The sequence below is a fragment of the Hemitrygon akajei genome, chromosome 4 (genome assembly GCF_048418815.1).
Source record: "Hemitrygon akajei chromosome 4, sHemAka1.3, whole genome shotgun sequence".
In the NCBI taxonomy this organism is placed as follows: Eukaryota; Metazoa; Chordata; class Chondrichthyes; order Myliobatiformes; family Dasyatidae; genus Hemitrygon; species Hemitrygon akajei.
In genome coordinates, this window is record NC_133127.1 from 17,147,009 (window position 1) to 17,168,261 (window position 21,253).

Below are 21,253 nucleotides of genomic sequence, written 5' to 3' on the forward strand. Positions count from 1 at the left end.
AAGAACCCTTACTAACTGAAAAAAACAAACAAAATAAACTGATTGGGAGCACAACCCCAGAGCTATACATCATACAAGCTTCCAAAGAAAAAAAGATCAATACGCCAACTCAAATCCACTTAAAAAAAAATCGGAAGGAAACCATATTAATTAACTCAAATCAAATGATAGTAGTAGGTGAATGAACCCCACCTTTTCTCAAAATCAAATCAAGGATCGAAAGTTCGACTTCTGATTTTCTCCAAACTAAGGCATAACATCACCTGAGAGAACCACTGTATCAAAGTAAGAACAGAAACATCTTTCCATTTCAACAAAATAGCCCTTCTGGCCAATAAAGTAACAAATGCAATCACATGTTGGTCTGATGGAAAAATACCATGAATATATTGAGGGACTATACCAAATAAAACTGTCAATTTATTAGGTTGTAAACTAATTTTTAAAACTTTCCAAAAATGTTTCAGTACAGAACATGACCAAAACATGTGTGTCAATGTAGCTGTCTCGGTTTTACATCTGTCACACTGACTATCAACATTAGAAAACATTTTAGACAGTCTCTCCTTTGTTAAATAGTAACGATGTACAATTTTAAATTGAATTAGATAGTGACTGGCACAGATCGAAGAAGAGTTAACCAACTTCAAAATCCGCAACCAACCTTCTGTTATCACGGTCATGTTAAGCTCTCTCTCCCAATCTTGCTTAATCTTAAGTGAAGGGCAATTGTGCTGTTGTAACAATAAATTATAAATTTTCCGAATAAAACCCTTCACTAAAGGGTATTACATTCACTTCAAACTTTGAAACAATCAGCTCAATCTCTCCTCAGCCTGGGATCATGCAGCCATGAAAGTTATGGCTCAGAAGGTCCCTTGTGTCTATGCTAGGGTAAAATAAGGGGACTGGAAAACTTCAGTTATAAAGAGAGGCTGGATAGGCTGGTAGATTTTTCTGAATTTGAATTATTTCAACTGTTTGATGAGTGATCACATCATCACATCAGAGGTGATATTCCTAGTGCTAGTTAGGTATAAAAGTGTGAGAACTTACTGGAAATGAGTCAAAGAAAGAGAGACTCTGGATGTAACAGCAAAGTAAAAGCTATTAGTTCCAAATACTTGTCTTATTTCCAATCCGCACAGATTGTGGTCTTTTGGTTAGGAAGTCAAGGATCCCGTTGCTGAGGGGGGTACAGAGGCCCAGGTTCTGTAGCTTTCCAATCAGGGTTGTTGGAATGAGGGTGTTAAATGCTGAGCTGTAGTCAATAACTGGCATCTTGACATAGGTATTTGCCTTGTCCGGGTGATCCAAGGCCGTGTGTCTGCTGCAGACCTATTGTGGCGATAGACAAATTGCAATGGGTCCAGGTCTTACCTGGGACTGGTATTGTTTTTAACCATGACAAACCTCGACTTATTCATGTAACACACACAAAATACTGGAGGAACTCAGCAGTTTGTGTGTGTTACCTGGATTTCCAGCATCTGCAGATTTTTCTCTTGTTTGTGAGTGGGCTACTGATTCAATTTATTTTTTAGGTAAACTTCTTGTTGTAACTTACAGTTTTTATTACTGTGAATTGCAATGTACTGCTGCCACAAAGCAACATATTACACAATATATTTCTGGGAATACTAAAACAGATTCTAATAAATGCGTGCTGGAATTATGTAAACAAGTTTGGCCTCTTGCCCATTCCAAAGTTTAATTGCTCTACCAAAGAAAGCCATGGTTCATTTGCAAGCATACAATATTTTGAAATTCCTTTTCTAAACCACGTTTCATGGCATGTAAGGAGAGATAAATAGGGCCAAGGTCTTGAGTCACGTACGTAAAATGCCAGTCAGAATTTTCATACTTTTCCCATATTTACCATAATTACTCAAGAATTGATTACTTTTTCATTGATCACCATTTACTTACAGATGTTATGGATTGTAAATATGACTCTATTACCATATCTGATCATGCACCTTTGAAGTTATCTATTAAGATGAGGGATTCATATATTAATACTAAAGGTTGGAGGTTTAATCCTGTTTTATTGCAGGATCCTGACTTTGTCAACTTTATTAAACAGCAAATTGATTTGTTTTTCGCAACAAATTTTACAGCAGAGATCTCTAGTGGAACTTTGTGGGATACTTTTAAGGCATATATTCGTGGACAGATTATTTCATATTCTGCTGGAGTTAGGAAACGAACTAATTCTAAAATATTAACACTAGTTGATAAAATCAAAGCAATTGACAAGATTTATTCAATGACCCCTAGCAAAGAACTTTATAAAGAAAGAGTGGAACTTCAAATGGAGCATAGCTTACTATTATCCTCCTCGATTGAAAGTCAGTTAATTAAATCAAAAGCCCAATTCTATATATATGGAGATAAGTCTGGTAAATTACTAGCTAACCAATTGAAAATTGTTTCGGATAAACGACAGATTACTAGGATTCGTAAACAAGATGGTACTTTGACGATCGATCACAAAGAGATAAATAAAGCCTTTCAAGATTTTTATAATTCCTTATATCAATCAGAATGTACTAAGGACTCTTCTATAATAAATGAATTTTTAAGGAAATTGAATATTCCAAAAGTAACTGTTAAGGATAGTGTATTTTTGGACACACCTATTACAGAGTCTGAAATAGAAAAGGCTATTTTTTCAATGAATTCGGGTAAAGCTTCTGGTCCAGATGGTTTTTCTACAGAATTTTTCAAATCTTTTTCTTCCATACTTTCTCCTTGGCTTTGTAAAATTTTTAAAGGTGCATTAAGTATAGGTAAACTACCACAATCTTTTTATGAAGCTTCTATTTCTTTAATTCTTAAAAAAGATAAAGACCCTACTGAATGCGCATCCTATCGGCCTATATCCTTGTTGAATACGGATTTTAAGATTTTTAGTAAAATTTTGGCTATTAGATTAGAAAATATATTACCTCGAATTATTTCTGAAGATCAGACTGGATTTATTAAAAATCGCTATTCATCTTTTAATATTAGAAAATTAATTAATATTATTTATACCTCTTCATCTAAAATACCAGAATGTGTCATTTCTTTAGATGCCGAAAAAGCATTTGATAGAGTCGAATGGCCATATTTATTTAATACAATGCAACATTTTAATTTTAGTTCAAAATTTATTTCATGGATTAAATTAATATACCATAAACCCTTAGCTTTGGTTTTTACCAATAATCAAAGATCCCCTTTTTTCCAGCTATTTTGTGGTACAAGGCAAGGTTGTCCTTTAAGTCCTTTATTATTTGACATTGCTTTAGAACCCTTGGCTATAGCTATTCGTGAATCACCCAATATTTTTGGTATTACCCGTGGGGAGACAACGTATAAGGTATCATTATATGCGGATGACTTGTTATTATATATATCTGACCCTGAAAGATCTATTCCTGCTATTTCTTCTTTGCTCGCTCAATTTAGTAATTTTTCTGGTTATAAATTGAATTTTAATAAGAGTGAACTATTTCCATTAAATATGCATGTTCCAATTTATAATCATATACCATATAGAATTGTTACAGATTATTTTACTTATTTAGGTATTAAATTTACTAAAAAACATAAAGATTTATTTAAAATTAATTTTCTACCTCTAATCGATCAAATTAAGCAACTGGTTAATAGGTGGTCTCCATTATCTTTGTCTTTGGTAGGCAGAGTTAATGCCATTAAGATGATGATACTACCTAAATTTTTATATTTATTTCAAGCATTACCAATTTTTATTCCTAAATCTTTTTTTGATATGGTTGACTCTAAAATATCTTCTTATTTGTGACAGAACAAAAATCCTAGACTAGGCAAAAAATATTTACAGAAGCCTAAGAAGGCTTGGCTCTACCAAACTTAAGATTTTACTATTGGGCAGTTAATATACGGTATTTAATATTCTGGACACAAGAATTGACTACAGCTGCTTGCCCACAATGGGTAAATTTGGAATGTAAATCTGTGCAAGATTTTTCACTGATCTCAATCTTAGGATCTTCACTTCCTTTTTCATTATTCAAAATGAATAAACAGATAACTAATCCTATAGTCAAGTATACATTACGAATTTGGTTTCAATTTCGTAAATTTTTTGGCTTGAATAAGTTTATGCTGTCATGTCCTATAATATCTAACTACTTTTTTCAGCCTTCATCTATAGATCAAGCTTTTCTTTTATGGAAAACAAAAGGTATAACATGTTTTCGTGATCTGTTTTTGGATGATAACATTATGTCCTTTGAACAGCTATCTAATAAATATAATTTACCTAAAACCCATTTTTTTTAGATATTTGCAAGTCAGAAATTTTCTGTACAATGAATTAAAGTCTTTTTCGAAAGAATGTCCATTGGACATTACAGAAAGAATTTTAGCCCTCAATCCTTGTCAAAAAGGTTTAGTAGCTATCATTTATAATATGATTATGAGTGTACAGCCAGATGTATCAGGAAAAATTAAGAAGGAATGGCAAGAAGAATTGCATTGTCCTATGTCTACTGAGGAATGGGAAAAAATTTTATCATTGGTAAATTCGTCCTCTATTTGTGCTAAACATGCCCTAATACAAATTAAGGTTGTACATAGAGCTCACATGTCTAAAGATAAACTTGCTCGATTTTATTCTTATGTTAATTCAACCTGTGACAGATGTCATTCTGATGTTGCTTCACTGACTCATATGTTTTGGTCTTGTCCTTGTTTAAAAAATGATTGGAAAGGTATTTTTAATATTATCTCAAGAGTTTTAAATATCAATCTCCAACCGCATCCTTTAACTGCAATTTTTGGTTTACCAATGATAGATAATAATCGTCTATCCGCTTCATCTCAACGAATGATTGCATTGGTTACATTAATGGCTAGAAGATCAATTTTACTGAATTGGAAAGAAATTAACCCTCCAACTGTATTTCAGTGGTTTTCTCAAACTATTTCTTGTCTGAGTTTAGAAAAAATTAGAAGTGTGGTTTTTGATTCTTCAGTTAAATTTGAGGAAACTTGGAGACCATTTATTCAACATTTTCATATGAGTTAAATGGTCTGATCCTAAACCTTACTGTTATTATCCTTAATTATGTGGATGGAGGTTCGGAGTTATCGACACTACTGTATGTATTTAACATTATGCAATTGCCCATGTTGGTTAGTTTTTTTTTAAAGTTTTCTTTTAGTTTTTGTTGGGGGTTTTTTTTCTCTTTTTCGATTCTTTTACATTAATACTATTGAGTTTGGGAGGCATTATATATTGATTATTACATATCTGATTATTTATTTAAACTATTAATTATGTACTCTCAAATGTTTTGTATTCATATTTCACTAATGTTTTTCTTAAAATTAATAAAAAGATTTAAAAAGAAAGAAAAATGCCAGCGAACATCAGCATGCCAGGCAGCATCTATGGAAATGAGTAAACAGTCGAGGTTTCAGGCCAAGACCTTTCTTCAGGATTGGAAAGGAAGGAGGAAGATGCCAGAATAAAAAGTTGGGGTAAGGGGAAGGAGGACGAGCTAGAAGGTGATAGTTGAATCTGGATGGGCGAGAAAGGTAAAGGTCTGGAGAAGAAGGAATTTGATAGGAGAGGAGAGAGGACCATGGAAGAAGGGGAAGAAGGAGGGGCACCAGGGGAAGGTGATAGACAGGTGAGCGGAGGAGGTAATAGGTCAGAGTGGGAAATTGCAAAAGATGCAAGAGGGAGGGAAAAAAATTAAAGGAAAAAAACTAATGCCATCAGGTTGGAGGTTACCCAGAAAGAATATGAGAGGTTGTCCACTGTATCCGGTGCTCCCGAAACAGCCTCTTTTACACTGGTGAAGCCCGACATAAATTGCATGTCTGCTCCGTCCACCAAGAGCAGCATTTCCTGGTGGTCAACCATTTTAATTCCAATCTCCATTCCCATTCCAACATGTTGGTTTGTGGCCTCCACTTTTGTCATGATGATGCTACTCTCAGGATGACGAAGCATCACCTCATATTCCATTTGGTTGGCCTCCAACTTGATGGTATGAACATCAATTTCTTCGTCCAGTAAAGAAAAGTTTCTCTCACTTCTCTCCTCTGTTTCCCACTTTGACCTTTTACCTCTTCCACTCACCTGTCAATCACCTCCCCCATTGCCCCTCCTCCTTCCCTTTCTCCTATGGTCCACTCTCCTCTCCAATTAGATTCCTTCTTCTTCAGCCCTTTTTCTTCCCACCCACTGGGCTTCAGCTATCAGTTTATAGCTAGTCCTCCTTCTCCAGCTCCAACCTTTTTGTTCTGGTGGTTTCTCCCTTTCCTTCCAGTCCTGAAGAAGGATCTTGACCCAAAATGTTGACCGTTCATTAATTTTCAAAGATGCTGCTGAGTTCCTCCAGCATTTTGTGTGTGTATTGCTCTAGAAGAATTTCCAGCATTTGCAGAATCTCTTGTATTTAGAATATGAGATCACCGGAGAGCATGCAGATGTGATGCAATGTTGGGAAGCAGTGTTTCACTTATAAGGAGAGAGTGGAGAAGCTAGTTCTATTCTCCCTGGAATGTAGAAGGTTAATGCTCATGCATCTAGGTAGAAGGAATAAAGGTGGAGACTATTTTCTAAACTGGGAGCAAAATTCATAAATCGGAAATGCAAAGGAATTTAGGAGTCCTACTGCAGAATTCCCTAAAGGTTAATTTGCACGTTGAATTGGTAAGGAAGACAAATGCAATGTTAGCATTCATTTCAAGAAGATTAGAATATAAAAGGAAGACTATAATGCTGAGGTTTTATAAGGCATTGTCGGACCTCGGTTGAAGTATGGTAATCAGTTTTGGACACGTTATCTAAGAAAGGACACGTTGACATTGAAGAGCGCCCAGAAGAAGTTCATGAGAATTATGATCTCGGGAATGAAAGGGTTAGTGTATGAGGTGTATTTGATGGCTTTGGGCCTGTAATTTCAAAGACTGAGGGGGAGGGATCTCATTGAAACTTATTGAATATTGAAAGGCCTCGATAAAGGGCTCTTGGAGAAGGTGCCTCTGAACAAAAAATGAGGAGGAATTTCTTTAGCCAGATGGTGGTGAATCTGTGCAGTTCATTGCCATGGATGACTGTTAGGCCAAGTCACTTTATAGCGGAGGTTGATAAGTTCTTGATTAGTAAGGGTGCCAAAGGTTATGGGAAAAAGGCAGGAGAATGGGGTTGAGAGCGAAAATAAATCAGCCTTGATAAATGATGGAGCAGAATGTGGGTAAAAACTGGAGCATGCAGAGGAAATACTGGCAGTCACTCGGGACAGACTCCTTCCAGGCAGGGATCAAACCCCGATCTTACAGAGAGTGCTATAAAATTTTGAGCTAACCACTGCGCTCCCATGCCGCTCCAGAAGGGTCTCAGCTTGGATAATTAACTGTTTATTCCCCTCCATAGAATCTGCCTGGCCTGCTGAGTTCCTCCAGCATTTTGTGTGTGTTCCTCTGCAGTTCCAACATCTGCAGAATCTCTTGCATCAGTGTATTTTATATCGGACTTCTCCAGAAGAAGTATTTCGATTTAACAGTTGGGGTTACACTTTTAGTAACATTCACTTCTCCCCTGCAGGAAAATGTTGCTTGAAAAACCGAAGGGAAATCAACAAATCTCAAGCACATGAACTAGCTGCAGTGGAAAAACTGAACCCAAGGAATACCACAGAGGTGAGGTTGCCTGCCCTTGCTCTTTCAAAGTTCAAGGTTCAAAGTAAATTTATTGTCACTGTGAAGTACTCCAAATTTTGTTTTCTTGTGGGCATTCTCAGTAGATATAAAGAAATGCAATAAAAAAACTACATAAGAAACAAAGATGGACTAACCATCAATGTGCAGAAGATAATAGATCATATAAATACAAAAAGAAAAACAAAATAACATTAATAATAAATAAATGCATAATAAATAACATAGAGAACATGAGTTGAAGGGTCTTTGAAAGTGAGTCCATGGGTTGTGGAATCAATTCAGTGTTGAGGTGAGTAAAGTTATCCATCTTGGTTCAGGAGCCTGATGGTTGTAGGGTAATAACCGTTCCTGAACCTGGTAGTGTTGGACCTAAGGTTCCTGTACCTTCTTTGTGATGGCAGCACTGAGAAGAGAGCCTGTGCTAGATAGTGGGGGTGCTCGATGATGGATGCTGCTATCTTATGGCAGCGTTCCTTGTAAATGTGGGGAGGGCTTTTTCTGTGATTGGCTGGGCTCTATCTGCCACTTTTTGTATGTTTTTCCATTTTTGGGCATCGGTGTTTCCATCCCAGGCTGTGATATAATCGGTCAGGACACTCCACTGTGCATCTGTAGCCGTCTGTCAAAGTTTCAGATGACGTGATGAATCTGGGAAACTTCTGAGATCTTTTCTGCTCTTTACTTTTGAAGAGGTGTAAACTGGAGTTCAGACCAGGAATTATTTCCAATTTCATGTGACGAATAAAATTTTATTTAGCCTCGAGGTCCATGCTGGTTTTCAGGGCAATTCCATTCCCCGAACCACCAGACTAGACATGCCCAGGCATCATTGCTGATGAAAATAGCAGAGCTTGTCATTGAAACCTTGGTTAAAATTGATAGCTGTACCTGGCTGGAAGACAGAGAAGAGTTTCATTCCCCCATTATTTCTCTCGACCTTGCTCTCTCCCACATGCCTAATAGCACTGCTGTTCACAGTTTCTCAAACTCACCAATTACAAGTTCAAATTCAAGTTTATCGTCATTCATCTGTATACTGTACATATACACTGCCAAATGAATGGAATATTCCTCTGGACCAAGGTGCACAATGAGGTACATATAACTTATATACAACACATAAATGAACATTACCACAAATGAATTAACGTTTAATAAAAAAATAGGGCTGGAATAATCTATTGATTATTATAGAAGACAGTTAAAGATTTAAAGATTAGCTTTGTCTGTCACATGTACTTTGAAACATAAACTGAAATGCATTATTTGCATCAAATCAGTGAGGATTGTGCTGTGCAGCCTACAAGTACCACCATGCTTTTCATGTCATTGTAGCGTGCCAGAACTTACTAACTCTAACCACACGTCTTTGTGCTGTGGGAAAAATTCTGATCTTTTAGTCAGCACGCCTTCGGGATGTGGGAGGAGTATGAAACACCCTGAAGGAAAATCCACCCCACACAGTCACAAGGAGAACATGTGGATGGCTGTGTTCAGAATCCACCCTGACTTGCTACATGTCCCTGTAGCCCCAATGCATTGCACACCTCTACTGCTCTAGAAGTGTTGGTCATCCGTCACTTGGTGTGCGACTTTTCATTTTGTTCATTTTGAACATTTGAACCTTTTGGTGAAGGCAATCTTTTACCCACTAACTCCACCGCTACTGTATTATTTCCCACCAGTCACCTTATGTACAGCAGCCTAGCATTACTTTATGGATATACATCAATCTTTATATGGAAGATATTTTATATATTTATATTTGAAACCCCCCCCCCCATTTCCTTGGGCTGTGTAGGTATAGGGAATACACACTTTGGTAATGCCAAACCCGTGAGACTGGGCTGTCTCTCCCAGCCCACACCCCGGTTTGTGTGGATGCTGTGTAATTTGCTTTCCTGTTACAATTTGGTCCCAAGAAATAACAGGCAGCACAGTACATATGATTAAAGGAATGATATTTATGGATGATAACTTAGTAAAGGGTTAGTAAACTAACCCTTTAGTTACCGTCCATAAATATAATACGCCATAATCCATAAATATAATTTCTTTAGAAAAGAAAGAAAAAGCAAGAAGAGCCCATTATAAAACATACGAGGTAAATGGTAGGGCACTGAGGAGTGCAGAAGAACAGAGGGATCTAGGAATACAGATACAAAATTCCCTAAAAGTGGTGTCACAGGTAGGTAGGGTATTAAAGAGAGCTTTTGGTACATTGGCCTTTATAATTCAAAATATTGAGTATAAGAGTTGGAAAATTATGATGAGGTTGTATAAAGCATTGGTGAGGCCGAATTTGGAGTATTGTGTGCAGTTTTGGTCACCGAATTACAGGAAGGATATTAATAAGGTTGAAAGAGTGCAGAGAAGGTTTACAAGGATGTTGCCGGGACTTGAGAAACTGAGTTACAGAGAAAGGTCGAATAGGTTAGGACTTTATTCCCTGGAGCGTAGAAGAATGAGGGGAGATTTGATAGAGGTGTATAAAATTATGATGGGTATAGATAGAGTGAATGCAAGCAGGCTTTTTCCACTGAGGCTAGGGGAGAAAAAAACCAGAGGACATGGGTTAAGGGTGAAGGGGGGAAAGTTTAAAGGGAACATTGGGGGGGGGGGTTTCTTCACACAGAGAGTGGTAGGAGTGTGGAATGAGAAGTGGTAAATGTGGGCTCACTTTTGACATTTAAGAAAAACTTGGACAGGTACATGGATGAGAGGTGTATGGAGGGATATGGTCCAGGTGCAGGTCAGTGGGACTAGACATAAAAATGGTTCGGCACAGCCAGGAAAGGCCAAAAGGCCTGTTTCTGTGCTGTAATGTTCTATGGTTCTATAATTAAACAGTCAAATGTGCACAGGTTGGAACACAACTCCTTCAAAAGTCATATTCACTGGTCCTCATAGACCTTTGCACCATAGTCCATCGAATCACGATTCCTCACCAGGTCGAATCCTACAACTGGTTCTCTTCAGTGTTTTCTCGCTTCATCTCCTGCCAGCCAAAGACTCCAGCTCACAGCTCTATAGGGAGAATGAAGGGTCTCGGCCCGAAATGTCAACATTGCTTCTCCCTATAGATGCTGCCTGGCCTGCTGTGTTCCACCAGCATGTTGTGTGTGTTGCTTGAATTTCCAGCATCTGCAGATTTCCGCGTGTTTGAGTCTTGAATCTTAACTTACGACTTCTAGTTTCAGGCTCATCCAACCTTAGAGAAAAAGTCAGCTTGCATTTACCCTATCTATACCTCTCCTAATTTTGCAGACCTCTATCAAATCTCCCCTCATTCTCCTACACTCCAGGAAATAGAGTCCTAAGCTATTGAAACTTCTCCTATAATTCAGGTTCTCCATTCCCAGCAACATCCTTATAAATCTTCTCTGTAACTCCTTGTAAAATCTCCTCCATACTCTTTTAATCTTATTGAGATCTTTCCTGTAGGTCAGTGACCTGAATTGCACACGATACTCCAAATAGGCCTCACCAATGTCTTATCTAATTTCAACATAACATCCAATACAATTTCAACATACAACTTCACAACTTCAACATTACACAGAAACAGGCTGGTTGGCTTAATCAGTGCATGCTGATGATTCCAATTGAATATCTTCCTGTCATTATTCAAACATCCAAACATACCAAACATCCGTACCATAAGATATACAGGTTTCCCCCACTAGCCGAAGGTAGAGTGTTCCTATGAAATGGTTCGTAAGCCGGAATGTTGTCAAGTGAAGACGCAATTACCATTTATTTATGTGGGAAAAATTTGTGAGCGTTCACCCATCCAAAAAATAACCTACCAAATCATGCCAAATAACACATAAAACCTAAAATTAAATAAAACAGTAAAAGCAGGAATGTTATGATAAATACACAGCCTATATAAAGTAGAAATACTTTTCTGCAATCATTGCAGTAGTCTAGCGTAGCGAAAATCTCACGCAAACGCTCTCAGCAGAAACATTTGGCGCAAGCGCACTCGACAGCACTCTAGGCCGAAGCACTCTCCAGTAAACTTTAATCTATGAAGTTGCCAAATGAAGCCAAATAAGAAATCATAGCAAATAACACATAAAAATACAAAAATATATAAAGAAGAAATAATGTATGTACAGTGTAGTTTTACTTACTGGAATCGGGAAGATGTCGTGGTTACTTGAAATGACCAGGAGACGCAGACAATTCTTCGAGAAGTTTAAACCTTTATTTGCAAACAAAGGCTGAGGCAATCAATGAACTTGTCACCGAAAGCCCACCGAGCTCCGGTGTACAGCATTCTTTATAGTAATTTCTTATCTCAGTTACATTTCAGTTTTATCAGCATACCCAATCAATTTTTAGTTGCATATCATCTGTACATCAACTAATCAATCGCTCTTGCCTAGCTCTCGGTGCGTCACCATTATTTCTCTCCAGTTCGCATTGGGGCCCCATTCCTGGCCAAGGTTATTTTTTCAGACAACCTCCCTCACATTACATTCCTGTTCGCACCATCCTGTCCGCCACCGTTATCTCGTACTAAACAAAGGCTGAGTGTAATACATGGAGTATATTTCAGCTAATTAGTGCTGCTAGCTAAACAGGTGTTCTGTAATTGCCACAGTATGCAGCTTAGAGAGTACAAAGTATCTAGTTAAAACAATACGTAGCAAAATGTGTCTAGTAAAATAATACATAGTAATATTCAGTACATAGGAGTAATACATAGTGTAGTAAATAGCTAGTACAGGGGTGGGCAAACTTTTTGACTTGTGGGCCACAAAGGGTTCTAAAATTTGACAGGGGGGCCGGACCAGGAGCAGATGGACGGAGTGTTTTGGTAATACACCTCATAAGAGAAAATAAAATATCATGGGATATGTAGAAAACATGTGCTTTAATTTCAATTGAAAATGAACAAATGCATTACAACAAAATATCTGTCTTTGAAGTCCCATGGTATTTAGCTATTTATTGAAATGACTTTTAAAACACTGAAAATTAAATGAATAAAATACAGCTTTTTTTAATAGTAACAGTTATTATTTTAAAACACTGAAAATTCTGTTATCCTTCAAGATATTATCATCATCACTCTCCTCCTGACTGTCTTTATTTCAAAAACGGCAGGAGATGCAGGTCTACTTGTCCTGCTCCTTCTTATGCAATTGTCCCCTGTGCCAAAACTCAACAGCGACCAGCACAAGGACAGAACAGTGACAGCGCGCCAGTATGCGGAGCGCGTTATTTGATCTGGAGCGCATTTTTTATTTTGAGAACGTACGTGCACCTGCGCACTACTCATGTCCATCACTTAACAGAAATGACATGTAACATGTAAGGCTTATTGAAAAAAATATTTTCAAATGCATTTTTTACATAACACAACGAAGAAACTTATTTTTAATTTCAGTGGGAACAGTGTTGTTGGTCTCCCTTTTTAGCCAGCGCATCAAAGTCTGGATTTAGTTTTGTTGTGGCGAAAACGCCAGAATTGCGGGGAAAAAAACGTTAACAAGGTTTATTAATATAATTTCATCAAGTTCTGCGGGCCGGATTAAAAAGCTTAACGGGCCGCATATGGCCCCCGGGCCGTAGTTTGCCCATAGTGGTTATATTTCAGGTATATATAGTGATCATGTCAGGTATATTTCTCAATAAAGACAGTGAGCACACTGATGATGGTGTTAGGCTGAGTCGTCGGAGGTTGGGGTGGTGGGAGATAGAGGAGACTGGGGTGTCATCTCATCGTCGTCCGTTTCCATCAGGGCAGGCAGGTCACCTTCTTCTATGTCTGCCTGCCTCGATGTCGAAGGTCGAGGTTCGTCATCTGCTGTGGCTGATGTGGAAGGCTTGCAAAACGACAATATGCTTGACTGCTTAGCCTCGCGCATTTTTCTATCATACAGTTCTTTGTAACCACTCAAACCATCCTGCAAAGATACCCTAAACCTACGTACCCTTTCGAAATTAAAGTCATACTTTTCTGCAATCATTGCAGCGTTGTTAATCGCAATGAAAATCTCACGCAATTGCTTCACGTTCTGTTCCTGGACGACTTCACTTTCGGGCCGATCACTACTGTGTTCGGTTTCGATTGCTATCCTTTCCTCTTCATCAGCTCTTCATCTCTCAATTCTTGGTCATGGGATGCCAAAACCTCTTCAACATCATCTTCGTCAACTTCCACAAACCCAGCCTCCTTAGCCAAACTCAGTATTGCCGTATTTATTGTTGATGGTTCGAAGCCTTTAAAATCGGTCACTGCTTCAGGACATAGTTTCCTCCAAACACCATTTCTCATCGAGACTGTTAGTCTATCGAGAGCATCTCCAATGTTGGCGATTGCCAGTTTAATATTGTACTCTTTCCAGATCTCTCTTAAAGATGCTTAGGAGTTCCTCTCTGTCAATGGCAATAAAACGCATCACATTTTGCGTATAGTAAGCCTTAATTGTGGCCATTAGGCCTTGGTCACACGGCTGCAGCAACAATGTCGTATTCGGCGGTAAGAACGCAACACGAATGTTACCGCCATACGCAGTAAGGCCAGGTGGATGAGCTGCACAATTATCGACAATCACAAGACGCTTATTATCGAGGTTATCTTCTCTACAGTATTTTTCAACAAAAGGACTAACATATCCACTCATATACTCAGAAAAAAACACCTGGGTATTCCAACCACTTGAATGTGAACGGAACACAACGGGAAGTGTTTTCTTATCAACGCCTTTAAGTGCCCTCGGATTTTCCGAATGGTACACTAGTAGAGGCTTAAGGACAGCATCACCAGTGGCGTTAATAATAGGCATTAGGGTAAACCTGTCCTTCGATGCCTTGTGCCCCTTAGTCTGCTTTTCTTCTATCGAAATAAATGTCTTGCTCGGCAATTTTTTCCAATATATTGCAGTTTCGTCATAGTTGCTTCGTAATTATTTTCTTCAGTTCTTCTGGGAACTTTTCGGCAGCTTCAGTATCAGCCGAAACACTCTTTCCAGTAAACGTTAAACCATATATGTCAAACTCAAGGCCCGCGGGCCAAATGCGGCCCGCGAGATAATATCTAATTACTATTAAAGCTGGCCCCAGTAATCGAAGCGCCTATGGCGTATGATATGGCTAATGCTGAGTTTATTCAGGTACCAGGTTTTCAGGGTTTTTAGTGTTTATTCGGCAGTCTTCTTCATAAGAAACGGAATTTGTAAAGTGAAACACTTTGTAGTTATAGCAGAGACTGAGACACATGAGAGCAGGCTGAAAAAACGGAGGCAACGAAAGCTGCGTTCGCACGCGTCCGACTGATCCGGCCCGCATGAAGCTGCATTTTGCTCAATCCGGCCCGTGACCTAAAATGAGTTTGACATCCCTGCGTTAAACTATGAAGCTGCCCTCGCCTCAGAAACCGATCAAACCACCCATGACTGCCTTTAAATTCCACTTTCGCAATATTTTCATCACCATCGTCCAGTGCTTTCTATTTCAGCTTATTAAAAAGACTGACTGATTTCTCCTTAAGTATAAGATAACTTAATGGAGCACCACGTTCTGTACACCCATCAATCCATTCAAGCAATAGACTTTCCATTTTATCCATTATTGGATACCGTCTAAGAGAGACCACTTTGCTATGAGCAGAACCAACAGTAACATCGGCAGCTTTCAAGATTTCTTCTCTCTGCGCATAAATAATGTGAATGGTTCAACGCGCAATGTCCTTACTTCATTAACCACGATCGAAACGCTTAATTATGTCTAGTTTCACGCTAAGTGTAACACCCTTACAAGCTCCTTTAGGCTTTTCCAATACCTTAGAACTCATCTTGCTAACGGATGCACAAACTAAATCGACATAAACACAAGCACGTGTTTAAGCAATGCCGGCTAGAATGCAGTTCCGGGGCTTTTTCGTAAATCGAACATTCGAAAAACGGGGGACACCTGTATATGGTTGTCTCCTGTGGTCCGAGAAAGACTGTATTGTGCAGGGTGACAGTGTTTTTTTTATGAGGACGACGAGTTGTGACCCTGTACATCAACCCGGTACAGATGGAGAGCGCGCTCAGGAGCGGCCTGTCACTGGATCGAACTCGGGAACCTCCGTTCTCAAGCCCGGCGCTGATCTCCCCGCGCCTCCAGCCGACCTGTTGTGCACAATGTAACCAGTGCATGAAAGATATTAAAGTGGAAAACCCTTGCACAGAGACGGTCCCACTCTCGCGGCCTCAGAAGTCAGGATCCAGTGGCACGAAAAATCATCACGTCTGGCAACTTCCTTGGCTGCACTGAACGGCCGCATCTTCTTCAGTGCTCCGCACTCCACAGTGCGCCGCTGCAACGCCTTCTCAGACGCTGAGCCCCCGGGGTTTCCTCCACCTGATCCGCCGAAGCAGTCTTCACATGCTGAGATGAGCAAATTCCTATCTCACCGAGGGTTTCAGACCCGTTGGGCACCTGCACCTGGTTTAGCCGGACTGTCGAAGCTGTTGCCCGGGGTGTGGCCGCTGTCGCATGCAAACAGCTATGAGGAGCCACAGCTGAGAGCTGGGCGTTGATGGGGACCAATAGATGATGAGCCACTCCAAGGAATGCGACAAGCCCCCCCCCCCCCCATCTAGAGGTGCTATCCCTCCTATGCACCCCACCATAAGATATAGAACAAGAATTCAGCCTGTTTGGCCCATCAAATCTGCTCTGTCATTCAATTATGACTGCTTTTTCCTCAGCCCCATTCTCCCTCCTTCTCCCCATAACCCTTAACTCCCTCACCAATCATTCTCTGCCTTAAATACTCTGAGAGACCTGGCCTTCACAGTCCTCTGTGATAGCGAATTCCACAGATTCACCAACCTCTGGCTGAAGAAATTCCTCTTCCACTTAGTTATAAATGGATGTCCCTTTACTCTAAGGTTGTACCCTTGTATCCTAGGATCTCGTACTAATGGAACCATCCCCTCAATCCAGACTTTTCAGTATTGCTCCTCCTCCATTGAGTTCAGGCCCAGAGACAACAAGCATTCTTCATCAAGCGCCTTGCATTCCTGGGAGCATTCTGGTGAGCCTCCCCTGGACCCTCTTAGTGGAAACAGCAATGGTGTATTAAGTGGAGGCAAAATCAATGTGGTCACTGTTCTTAGAATAAAGAAGTTCCTTCTAAATTCCCCATTAGAAGTGTTGTCAAAAATTAGTCTCCAGTGTAGTGTATGCATGCAAAAAAACAGCAAATGGTAAAGAACACACAAACATGTTTTACTGTCATTTTCAAGGACTCTTAATCTCACGTCCACAATATTTATTGTTTGTTTATTTGTTATTATTATTATTTATTTTTTCACAGCTCGAGCTGGTAAAATCTGAGGTACGGGTATAGCCAAGCACTCATTTGTCAATTGCTAGGAACTTTTGGACTTTTCTAGTGGTGTTTAGTATTGTGCCTTTCTGAAGATTGACATAGATATTACTGTATAGCCCTAAAATTGATTAGGGAATTATCAACTTCCACCTTAAATATACTCATGGACTTGACCTCCAACGCAGTCTGTGGCAGAGCATTCCACAGATTCACTACTCTCTGCATTCTTCTAAACTCCAGTGTATACAGGCCCAAAGCTGCCAAACACTCCTCATATGTTAACCCCTTCATTCCTGGAATTATCCTCTTGAACCTCCTCTAGAGTCTCTCCAATGACAATACATCCTTTTTGAGATATAGGGCCTAAAAATGCTGACAGTACTCCAAGTGTGGCCTGATTAGTGTCTTTTTTAAAATCTTTTTATTGATTTTAAACAAACATAAATAAAACATGAATACAAAGAGCTTGAGAGTACATAATTAATAGGTTAAAGTATAAATACAAATAGATGATAATCCATATATAATAACCTCCCAAACTCACAGTAGTTACAAAAAATGAAGAAAATAAGAAACCTCCCAAAAAAAACCTAACCGACATGGGCCATTGCATTATATCAATTATACACAGTAGCGTCAATAACTCTGCACCTCCATCCAGATAATTAAGGATGATAAGAGTAAGGTTTAGGAAAAGTCAGTTTAGCTCATATGAAAATGTTGAATAAATGGTCTCCAAGTTTCTTCAAATTTGACTGAAGGGTCAAAGACAACACTTATAATTTTTTCTAAACTCAAACAAGAAATAGTTTGAGAAAACCACTGAAATTTAGTTGGAGGATTAATTTCTTTCCAGTTCAATAAGATAGATCTAGACATTAATGTAACAAATGCAATCATCCACCGAGCTGAGGAGGATAAGCAACTATTATCCACCATTGGTAAACCGAAAATTGCAGTAATAGGATGCGGTTGCAACTTGATATTCAGAACTGTTGAAATAATACCAAAAATACCTTTCCAATAATTTTGCAAACAGGGGCAAGACCAAAACATGTGGGTCAATGAAGCGACTTCAGAATGACATTTGTCACAGGTTGGATTAACATAAGAATAAAATCGAGCAAGTTTACCCTTGGACATGTGAGCCCTATGTACAACCTTAAATTGTATTAGGGCAAGTTTAGCACAAATAGAAGAAGAATTGACTAATTGTAAAATTTTCTCCCACTGCTCTGTGGGTATAAGACAGTGAAGTTCTTTTTCCCATTCCTTCTTAATTTTTTCTGATAGATTAGTGTCTTATAAAGGCTCAGCATTATCTCCTTGCTTTAATATTCTATTTTCCTTGAACTAAATGCCAACATTGCATGTGCCTTCTTTACCACTGACTTGATCTGTAAATTAACCTTCTGGGAGTCTTGCATGAGGACTCCTAAGTCCTTCTACATCTCCGATGTTTGAACCTTCTCCCCATTTATATAATAATCCACACTATTGTTCCTTTTATGAAAATGCATTATCATACATTTCCTAACTGTATTCCATCTGCCACTTTTTTGCCCATTCTTTCAATTTGTCTAAATCCTGCTTCCTCAGCACTACCTACCCCTGCACCTATCTTTGTATCATCTGAAAACAAAGCCATCAATTCCATTATCCAAATCATTGACAAACATTGTGAAAAGTAGCGGACCCAATACTGGCCCCTGAGGAACACCACTAGTAACTGGCAGCCAACCAGAAAAGGTCCCCTTTATTCCAGCTTGCTGACTTCTGCCTGCCAGCCATTCCACTATCCATGCTAGTATTTTTCCTGTAACGCCAGAGGATTTAATCTTGTTAAGCAGCCTCATGTGTGGCACCTTATCAAATGCCTTCTGAAAATCCAAGTAAATGACATCCATTGCCTCTCTTTTGCCCACCCTGCTTGTTACTTCCTCAAGGAAATCTAACAGATTATCAGGGAATATTTCCCTTGACGGAAACCATGCTGACTTTGACTTATTTTATCTTTAGTCTTCAAGGGCCCTGAAATCTTATTCTTAATAATAGACCTCAACACTTTCCCAACCACTGAGGTTAGGTTAACTGGCCTATAATTTCCTTTCTTTTGCCTTCCTCCCTTCTTAAATAGTGGAGTGACTCTTTAAACAGAAAACCCACTGCTCTCTGTTGTATGTTAGTCCCTCCTTTACTCTCTTCCCCATCCAACACTTTGATATCCCTCTCTCTAACTTTTCTTCCCGGCAGGAGATACAGGGTGATCAAGAGGACCAAGTGCGTTACCTGTTGCGGATTGAAGGCAGAGAATGGCTGTTGCACCTCACAAAGGCACGGTAAGCATGAATCTCTTAATAAACAAACTGTGACACTGGAATTCTATTCAGACTAAGCCATTCAAGGTTTCATGACTCAGATTACTATCAGCACATCGTCATGGGAACACAATATTTGCATTTATCTTAACTTCTACAGAAATTGATTCAAAAGATCACCTCTTGACTTTGTTTATCTCCACTTAATTTCTAACGATACAGCAAGCCTATTATCCTAACAATCTGATGAGGCCCTAACAAAGAAGACTTGCAAAAATATTGCAAGGCCTTGAAGGGAGAGGCTGTGTGGGCTTCAGATTTATATTTGGAATGTAGGAGACCATGGGTTGACCTTAGAGGTGTAGTGCAGTCATTAGATTTGTGTATGCTGCTTGTTTAAGATGAATGGGCAGCCACCACATCGTCCTTGACATATTGGAGTCAAGGTCCTGTGGCATGGAATGCAAGAGCTCTGGGGACCCTTCACTGCTACAGCCTTCCTCCACCTTCATTACCACTGTGATCTGTCATCATGTTCCACCAGCACCACTGTTGAGACCTTGGTTGGATCCCCCTTTTGGGAAGCTCCCCTTGACCTTACCACCACAGGTAACCCTTGCAGGACATAAGCTTCAGGCAGCATCACCGTTAGGACCTCAGAAACTCACAAGACTCTCCACCACGACAAGATGACGATCCTTGGAAAAGGCGTTTGAAATCACAAAGGGCATAGACAGTTTGAATGTACACACCTTAAACTTTCACTCTTTAATTCTCTTTCCCAATGTATGTTTAAAATGCAAGGAGAGGCATTAAAAATTACTATAAGTTACAATAAGAAATATTTAGAGTAAAAGAGTCATAGAAAAGTACATCATAGAAACAAGCCCTTCGGCCCATTTAGTCCATGCTGAAACCATTTCAGCAGCAGCAAGACTATAGCTCTCCATACCTCTACTATCCATGCACCTATCCAAATTTTGCTTAAGCATTGAAATCCAGCTTGCATGCATCACTTGTGAAAAACAAATATGCAGTGCAAACAGAGAGAGGCGATGGGCAGGCAGGGAGATAAGGTGAGACAGGGAAAAGTGGATGGGGAATGGTGAAGGGGAGGGGCATTACTGGAAGTTTGAGAAATTGATGTTCGTACCATCAGGTTGGCAAGATCCACAAACCTGCCTGACCAGCTTGTTCCTGCCCTACTGAACTCATATCTGCAGACCGCAACTCAGTTTTATCACCCCCAGTTCAGGTTCAGTCCCTTCCTACCTACATCCCTGACACTTCATATGCTTTGGATTTTTTTCAATGAGTGCAAGTTCCCTGGCCCAGAGCATCATATTTTCAGAAAGGATGTCCAGTCCCTATATGCTTCAGTCCCTCACCAGGAAGGCTTCAAAGCTCTCTGTTTCATTCTGGACACCAGACCCAACAAGTTCCCCTGCACCACCACTCTCCTCCATCTGGCGGGACTTGTTCTCACTCGCAACAATTGCTCCTTTGGCTCCTCCCACTTCCTTCAAACTAAAGGTGTAGCCATGGGTACTCATGTGGGTCCCAGCTAAGCTTGCCTTTTTGTTGGCTACATGGAACAGTCTATATTCCAAGTCTACACTGGTGTCACTCCCCTTCTTTTCCTATGCTACATCGATGACTACATTGGTACTGCTTCCTGCACCCTTGCCAAGCTCGTCAACTTCATCAACTTTGCCTCCAACTTCCACCCTGTCCTCCAATTTACCTGGTCTATTTATGACACCTCCCTCCCCTTTTTCGATGTCTCCTGTCTACATCTGGAGACAGGTTATCGACTGATGTCTATTATAAACCACTGACTCTCACAACTACCTTGACTATACCTCTTCCCACCCAGTTACTTGTG

General features: G+C 39.6%; 2 protein-coding genes across 4 annotated transcripts in view; one reads left to right on the forward strand and one right to left on the reverse strand.

The window, feature by feature from the left end:
- Positions 1-12,026, reverse strand: part of LOC140726145 (sperm flagellar protein 1-like) — a 111,454-nt gene extending 99,428 nt beyond the window's left edge. For both annotated transcript variants that reach the window (XM_073042121.1, XM_073042120.1), the window contains exon 1: positions 11,850-12,026. The gene's annotated coding sequence lies outside the window, so the exon portion shown is untranslated. The remainder of the gene's footprint in view (positions 1-11,849) is intronic.
- Positions 1-21,253, forward strand: part of LOC140726144 (snake venom metalloproteinase BjussuMP-2-like) — a 68,007-nt gene that overhangs the window by 7,678 nt on the left and 39,076 nt on the right. For both annotated transcript variants that reach the window (XM_073042117.1, XM_073042118.1), the window contains exons 2-3: positions 7,595-7,689; positions 19,304-19,389. In XM_073042117.1, coding sequence (XP_072898218.1) covers positions 7,595-7,689; positions 19,304-19,389 — 181 coding nt within the window. The remainder of the gene's footprint in view (positions 1-7,594; positions 7,690-19,303; positions 19,390-21,253) is intronic.